Source organism: Carya illinoinensis, chromosome 2, assembly GCF_018687715.1.
Source record: "Carya illinoinensis cultivar Pawnee chromosome 2, C.illinoinensisPawnee_v1, whole genome shotgun sequence".
NCBI lineage: Eukaryota > Viridiplantae > Streptophyta > Magnoliopsida > Fagales > Juglandaceae > Carya > Carya illinoinensis.
Window position 1 is genome coordinate 19,353,557 of NC_056753.1, and position 8,877 is coordinate 19,362,433.

The following is an 8,877-nucleotide window of genomic DNA, read 5'->3' on the forward strand; positions in this document are numbered from 1 at the left end:
CATCATGTTCAGATTCGGAAATTAGAATTATGTACGTAGTATGTCATGTATCTCACATCGCATAAGACATTTAAACTATCTTAAGTTCAAGTACAAGATAAAATCAGAACAATTCAATTCAAATGATTATTCAATTGCATGGTACCAATACAGTTTCAGGGTAGATGTGCAAGCCATATACTCAAGCATGGTCCACCATAGTATACTATAATACTATCAAAGACTCCCCTTGTTGCAATGGGACATGAGGCTAGTGCACAATTTTACACACAGGGTTAAGTGTGTTGGCGAGTCAGATAAGTCAGATAAATCAATCATGCATAGCATAAGCATGAGCATGAACAGTCGTGATTTAAGCTCTCAGCATGAAAATTTTATGAAAAATCCTTATATTTATTACTTTTACGTTATGATGGATTTCTTATTGAGTTTTCAACTTATTTTAGTTTATTTCATGTTTTTTTTATACCACCCAAGTCAAGATGATGAAGAATATGAGCAAGCAGATCAAGCTTAGATAAGTAAGTTGATTGAATTCCAGACCTCTTAGAATAAACTATTTTATGATATTAAATTTTATTCAATCGTTTCATTTAATGTTATTTGGAGACAAGTATTTAGTAAATATTTCTTTTATGAAATACATGTTTATTTTATTAAATATCAAATTCTTTGCCGGGTTTATTTTATGAAAAACCGCGACAATCATATCCTCAGGAAAACGGGTGTTATAGTTGCTTTGCATCTTTTGTCTTTTTAGCTAAACCTAGACAACACCAATCAATTGTCTTTTATATCACACAAACTAATGGTAACAATTATGATGTTTTCTCTTCAGTTAAATTTGGTAGTGTCCCCTAATCTTCTTATGAAGAAATACAGTTTATGTATTAACTTTTCAGTGAAAAATACAATTTCGCTTTTCCACTAGTGGTAAGGGGAAAAAAAGAAGACAAATAAGCCTAAAGAAGAGGCAGCAATTACCCATTTTCTCATGTTATTTGCAAAGGGGTTAGAAATTCCATTAAGACGGGCGTGTTAAACGGCTACTCCCATTTATTCGTTTGTGAGAAGGAATCATGATTGAGTAAGATCATAAACAGACAGTTACTTATTGGACCCTTCTAGAGCCACCGCTGGGGCTCACGCTAGGCTTAGAAATATATAAATATATATATATTTTTTTCACATCATTTTTAGTACTTTTAAATATTTAAAAAAATAAACAAATTCATAATAATATTAAACAAATTTTTCTTAATCATTAAGAAATAAGAAAAAAAACACTGGGAGTGGTAGCTCCCAGCGGAGATCTAGCATTTCTCTTACGAGTTTTACTACGTACAAGCAAACTCGCGTACTAATTTGCGTACTAATACTAATTCCTTCATATTCAAAATTTAAATTAGCATTGTTTTCAATCAAATCTACTTTTTGACCAATCACATTAGATTGGTACACAAATTAGTGCATAATTTTACTTGTAACTAAATTTTTTCTTCTCTTACCTATTTGTCAAATCTCTTAGAATATTAACATTTTCTTATCTTCCATGTTGACATCACATTGGCATCATATAGACAAACGTGGACACAGCAGCTCTCAAATTAGAGACCCCCCAGAAAAAAGGAAAGAAAAGCTGTAAAAGCATGCACCTTTTATAGGAAAAATATAGTTGCAAGTACAATTATGCACTAATATGTGCACCAATGTGATGTGATTGGTCAAAAAGTAGATTTTATTGAAAATAATGTTAATTTAAATTTTAAGTATGAATAAATCAGTATTGGTACACAGATTAGTGCGCAACTGTGCTTGTATGTAGCAAAACTCCCTTTTATAACGCCACGAACTATTCGGCTCTGACCGTTTTCTTATCTTCCATGTTGACAGTTTTTTGGGTTTTGCTAGCTACACATCATCTTATACCACACCACACACGTGTTAATTTTTCTTTTTTTCTTTTTTGTATCCCTGCTAAGCTAATTGATTTTTTCTATTCATTATTTATACATCACATATTTGTTAAGTAGAAAAAATAAAAAGATAAAATATTATGTATGATGTATGGTATAAAAATGATGAATAGAATTATTTTTTTTAAGACGGTGCTACAGTCACCGACAAATTCTAGCTACAGTCACCGATTGAGAATTTGTCCCGACAAGGCAATTTGGCTTTTTTTTTTCTAATTTTTTTTCAAACATATTTTTATATCCGTAGATTTTTAATTTTTTTATAAGAATCACAATATTATTAAATAATACTTTCTTAATTTAAAAAAAAAGTTTCGAATACAGTTGTCGAGAAATATCATCCGAACATCAAGCATCTTCCTTTTTGTCTGAACCCTCTTTCTACAGAGCCACTTTATTGTGACCCCTCTTTCTTTCTGCTCGTTGTAGATAGTAGACCTAGCTACCAGACTGGTTTAAGTGATTTAAAATTAAAACAAAAAACAAAGCGAACAAAGCGAATGGCCAAACTGAGTTTTCTCTTTCTCCTTCAAAATCACCTGCCAACCAAACCGAGTTTTCTCTTGCGACTGAAATCGCCTGCCTCCTCCTCTCTATCCCCAACTAATCAAAACTAGGTGCGGTCCATTCCATTTTCTTTTCTTTTTTATCATTTGATCATCTTCTTCTCCCAATAGTTGTGCAAAATCTTAAGGACAACGAGAGAGAAAAGCAGAGGTGACCACGGGATTGATGAGAAGAATTCCTCCAAAGCACAACGTCTCTTTTTCCTTGTCTTATTTGTAATTCCATCTCCATCTCCATGGGGGCTTTCGGTTGAGAATGTGGAGGACAAAGAAGGGTCTATTTTTCTAGCAAAGCTTCTCAGCAAGATTGTGGGTATATTTTTCTAGGTTTTTTGGGCTCCCGATAGCTTGTTCATTTCCAATGTATATCAACATGATTGTTACCATATTACTTGAAGATTTATCATGAAGCTATTAAACCATACTCTCTGCTCTGCAACTAGACTCTTTTTGCTTTACTTGGTGACGGTTGGATTTAGAAGGGGTTGTGGCAACTAAGATTTGCTTGGACGGAATTTGCTTCTGGTTTGAGATTTAGAAGGGGTTTCAAAAGATGAGAGAACGAATTTTAGAAGAAAACAATTTTAGAATTTCAGATGGGAGGGGTTTTAGAAGGACAAATTTCAGATTGTTTATATTTATGTCATTCAGGCTTATTGTAGCTGTTATAATATACTATGTCATGTCATCAATTATCTATTATACATTTATCAGCTATACAATCCCATGTCACCTATTACTATTACATAATAATTTGTTACACATTTATCTAATACATGAATGCAATCACTATCAAATGCCACAAATGATGTCATCTATTACATATTTTATATGTTATATGCTACGAATGACATATCATCTATTACATAAGTATGTCTTGAGTTATGCCTAAGTCATACTTGAGTCTTTACTTTATCACAATTCCAAGTGTTATGATGAAAAATTATCCTAGTAGAACTCTTATCCACATTGGAGTGTTTAAATTGGATATAGAATCCTCTAGATTGACAAAGTGCAATCAACAGACTTCAAATGAGACTTACGTGACTAGTTACGAAAGCAAAGTCCGACATCTAACACCAACGTGCTAACTACACGTTTAATTGTTTTATCAGTTTAATTATCATAATATACTCACAATTGACACAAATAACTATAATGTGATGAAATATAGACATGAGCACACGAGGAGCCATAAGTGTTTGTTCTTCCATATTTAGATAAGGAGATAGAATTGGGGGCTCGTCGCCCGCTTCATAAAGAAAGTATAGGAAAACGACATGCAATCCGTAAAATGTAAGGCCATTTTGGTAAGAGAATTGAAACAAAATAACTATTTATTTTATATTCCAAAATTTCTCATACCGAAATAGAAAAATATTGAGAAAATATGATACAAGAAAGACACAAAGCAAGACAATATTCCTAGGAAAAATAGTGGTAACTCTTTTCACCCTTTTTATAATAACAAAATGATAAGAAATGCAGCAAAACTCATAAGTGCAGCCGTTACAATACTCCTCCCACTCGATCCCATCCATATTTATTCATTCACACCGAACCTCGTCTTCGTTCAAAAGAAGACCCATCAATTTCTTCCCTCCAATAATCCCATTGCATTCCACCACCAATCACAAACCCTACAAAAATCAACCCTAACATCCTACCACAAACAATCAAAGCCGTCCAAATATCCAAATATTATATATGCCTCTCAATCTCTCACTTTCTTGAATCTCTCAATACCTGTAGTGAACAGGCTTGTAAGGACCCTCGATGGGCACGCTAATGTAATCCGCCTGGTCCTTGCTAAGCTTGGTGAGCTTAGCCCCAAGCTTGCCAAGGTGAAGCGCAGCAACCTTCTCATCAAGGTGCTTAGGCAACACATATACCTTCTTCTCGTACTTTCCACTTGTCTTCTCCTTCCACAACTCCAGTTGTGCAATCACCTGGTTTGTGAAGGAACAGGACATCACAAAACTAGGGTGCCCTGTGGCACAACCCAAGTTCATGAGCCGACCCTCGGCCAAAACAATGACGCCCGAGTTGGTCTCGGGGAATACCCACCTGTCTGTTTGAGGCTTGATGGTGATGCGCTTCACGCCCGGGTAGTTCTCAAGCCCAAGCATGTCAATCTCATTGTCAAAGTGGCCAATGTTACAGACAATGGCATTGTTCTTCATCTTCTTCATGTCACTCACCATGATGATGTCCTTGTTACCAGTGGTGGTAACGAAGATGTCAGCCTCTGAGACAACATCCTCAAGGGTCAGGACAGGAATGCCTTCCATGAGGGCCTGAAGAGCACAAATTGGATCAATCTCAGTCACAATCACACGGGCACCAGCTTGCTTCAAGGCAGAAGCACAGCCCTTCCCAACATCACCATATCCACAGACCACAGCAACCTTGCCAGCAATCATAACATCAGTAGCTCTCATCAAGCCATCGGGGAGAGAGTGTCGGCAACCGTACAAGTTATCGAACTGTTTAAACCAAGATCACAGCCACTATTAGATCAAACGAGAGAGAAATCTGTTAGTTAAAAAGTTTCAAATTTGAAAACAAAAACTCGACTTTGATATGGTAGGTACAAACAAAGATCTGTTTGTTAGTTGAGAAGTTGTTGAAAAAGGAACAGTGAATCCGTCCAACAAGTATTTTGCAATCTTAGAAAATCGACAAAGGCTCGATTCCGACAAAGACATGAAGCAAAGCAACGAAAACATTGGATCTTAGATTCGAAATCCTATGAAACAATATTCAAATGATCCACTAGAATAAGCACATGATTTTATTATCACTTTTTCTTATTGCAGAGAACAAAAAAATAATAAAGTAAAGATTCGAAATTACACAAGCATTTCTTGACCACAGTTTTACGAGGCACCCACTAATAAAAATGAATGTGTGTCGTTGAGCAAGGACAACAGAGTAAAGTAAACATAGAAAAAAAGAGCCTTCATACTTCAGATTAGGTTCAAAACCAATAAGATCAGTAACATCTATACATAAATCAGCTTAAATGAATGAAAAGCAAATTATGAATGAAAACCTAACAGATCTGAAGCAGAATCCCTATCACTAGAGGAGGGGAAGGGAACACTATCGAGATCCAAACAAAATCACACAGATCTACAAGTACAAGCAGTGGCAAAACAAGTAAAATTTTACCTTGCTCTTGGTAACAGAGTCGTTAACGTTAATAGCGGGGAACAGCAAAGTACCATTTGCCTGCATCTGGTAGAGCCTCTTAACCCCGGTTGTGGTCTCCTCCGACACGCCTACCAGTCTTTCCTTCATCTTGTGGTACCTCTTGGGATCGGTCTTGAGCCCATCTCTGATAATGGTGAGCACAATCTGGAACTCGGCGTTGTCGGTTGAGGCAGGATCAGGGAGTGTCCCGGTCTTCTCGTAGATCTCCTCGGCCTTGACACCCTCGTGGATCAGGAGGGTGGCGTCACCACCGTCATCGACGATAAGGTCGGGGCCGCCGCCGGGGCCCCAGTCGAGGGCGCGCTCGGTGCACCACCAGTACTCCTGAAGGGTCTCGCCCTTCCAGGCGAAAACCGCAGCAGAGTCGCGAGCAATGGCGGCCGCGGCGTGGTCCTGGGTGGAGAAGATGTTGCAGGAGCACCAGCGGACCTCGGCACCGAGGGCGGTGAGGGTCTCGATGAGGACGGCTGTCTGGATGGTCATGTGGAGGGAACCGGTGATCCTGGCTCCCTTGAATGGCTGGGAGGGACCGAACTCGGATCGGCAGGCCATGAGACCAGGCATCTCGACCTCGGCGAGCTCGATCTCGAGTCGGCCGAAGTCTGCCTGAGACATGTCCTTGACCTTGTACTCACGGCCAGCCGTGGTTTTCTCCACCACCAAAGCCATCTTCTGAGAATAGAAACGGAAAGGTGGAGAGATTTTCAGACTGGGGGGAGAGTGATGAGTGAACGAAGCGAGGAATGGGAGAAGCAAGAGTTGGTATAAATAGGTTAGATCTCTAGGATTGACGGTCCCGATCTCTCTATTGGGTTGGTGGATTTGGTAAATGACAACGAAACGTTTTTGCTTGCGATACGGAACATCATGAGGGAAAGCCGTCTGGGTTCAACCAGATGGACAAAGATACTAGACGTAAGCAGGTTATGTTTTCATTGGTTGTTTCCTAAGGCTGTGTTTGGGTGTCTTAGAGTCTCGATTCTGCTTGGCCACTGAGAATTCTCAAATGAAAATTTTAAGTTTTAAAATTAAATATTTTAATATTATTATTATTTTAGAATTTAAAAAATTAGAAAAAAAAAGTTAAATTGTTTATTATATTTTGTATAGAGATTTGAGCAAGTTATAATGATGAGATGAAAATTTTATATTTGAGATAAAAATTTTGTGTGGCCAAATAGTACCTAGAGTATCGAATTCTCTATAATTTGAGATTTATTATAAGATTTTGATTAAAATATTCCCCACATTCGAATTCCTAATTTAGGAAAAAGATTTTTTCCTAAATAGTAATAAATAAAATATTGTTATAATATAATTTTTTAATATTAATTTTGTATTGAGATTTGAAAAAGTTAAATTGTTTATTATATTTTGTATGGGGATTTAAAAAAGTTGTAATGATGAGTTGAGATGAGATGAGATGTTTTAGGTTTTGGTTACCAATCAGAGTCTTAGGGGATGAACAGTGAGTCCGCAAATATGGAGACTTACTATTCAACCCCTAACTTATTTTTTATCAATATTTTATTCTAATATATAAAATAAATATTTTTTCAATCATCTACATTTTTTCTCATACTCATATTTATTATAATTTTAAATAATAATTTTAAAAATAATTTAATTATTTACAAAAAATATAAAAAATAAATTTTAAAAATATTAGCATATCCACAAAAAAAAAATAATTTAAATTTTTGTTTAAAACTTTCACTAGAGTAATAGTTCAAAACATAAGAAAAAATATTGAGTAGTTAAGTTTATAAATAGAAGTGAGAAAAAAAAAGTAATAAAGAAATATTATTTTAATAGAATAAAGAAATGATAGGGAATGAGATATAGGAGGTTTTTGAAAGATGAGTAAAATTTAAGGAAAAATTTTAAGGAATGTACTTTTTAACTAAATTATAATAAATTTTATAGGAAATTAGATATGAATGCTCTAAATATATACAATGATGCCGTGTGCTTTCCTGCACTCAGTCCGGTTTTTTCTAGCTTAGTTTTTCTTTTCTTTTTTCTCTAAGCAAACATTAATACATTATTTTTTTAGAGTAATGTTACGTAAAATTATAAAGTCTATAAGTTTCATACAGTTGCTTTGAAAAAATAAAAAAGTTTATTATTAAAAAATTAATTAATTTTTATATAAATTTCGTATTTATTCATTATTTTCAAAGTGATTACGTGACACTTACACATTTACGATTATAAATAACATTTCTCTTTTCTGTTTATGCAAAACTAGTGAGCACCGACGTAGTGATTTAAAACTTGTGTAGGCTTCGATTCATTTTTTACTCCATGTCTAAGTGAAATTGGATTTAAATTTTTCTTTATTTCATATTTAATCCTTTTTAAAAATAAAAAAAAAACAAAAAGAAAAGAGTTTGGTGAACTTTTAAATTTTAGTTTAAAAAGTAAAAATTAAAACTAAATCATTCACTTATGACTTATTTTTATATAAATATTTAATTTATTTTTATATTAGACTTATATTATAGCATATAATTAAACGTTATTATATTATAATATTACATATTATTTCTAATGTCTAATTACTTGTTATTATATTATTATATTATATGTAATTAACTTATTACATTAGATTTATTTATATATTCGTGTCTAACTTATTTCTATATTAAACTTATATTATAGTGTCTAATTATATGTTATTATAATATAATATTACAAGTTATTATATTATATTAGTTTCTAACCTGTTTATAACTTATTTCTATACTAAAATTATTATATTATACTAGTTCCTTTTTTGTTTCTTTATTGTTAATTAAAATAAAAAAAGAGTTCGTCTATCGAATATTTGTTTGTAAATATTGAGTTATCTCTTTCTATGAAGGGTGATGTTGAGTCTCTGTTTATGCAGAGAGTGTTATCCCTTGGACATTTATTTGGAGAAAGCTCAACAATAGTAAAGACAATATTAATCACAAAACGAAATAGTGTACTGGTGGAGTTTCAAATGCATTATTTTAGTTTATGATGTCATATTTGATATGAGAACATCTCAGAATGTATCCGATTATGGATGTAAGTTTCTCTTATAAGTGAATGATGACAATTTTCTTTAAAAAAATTTACATGTATTATAC

At 34.0% G+C, this 8,877-nt stretch overlaps 1 protein-coding gene across 1 annotated transcript; it reads right to left on the reverse strand.

The window, feature by feature from the left end:
* Positions 1-3,861: 3,861 nt before the first annotated feature.
* LOC122300255 (adenosylhomocysteinase) lies at positions 3,862-6,507 on the reverse strand. The gene is made up of 2 exons (XM_043110767.1): positions 5,717-6,507; positions 3,862-5,028 (listed from the first exon to the last, which is right to left on the reverse strand). Exons 1-2 carry the CDS (start codon positions 6,425-6,427, stop codon positions 4,282-4,284), a joined length of 1,458 nt encoding a protein of 485 aa, XP_042966701.1. The 5' UTR covers positions 6,428-6,507; the 3' UTR covers positions 3,862-4,281.
* Positions 6,508-8,877: the final 2,370 nt, after the last annotated feature.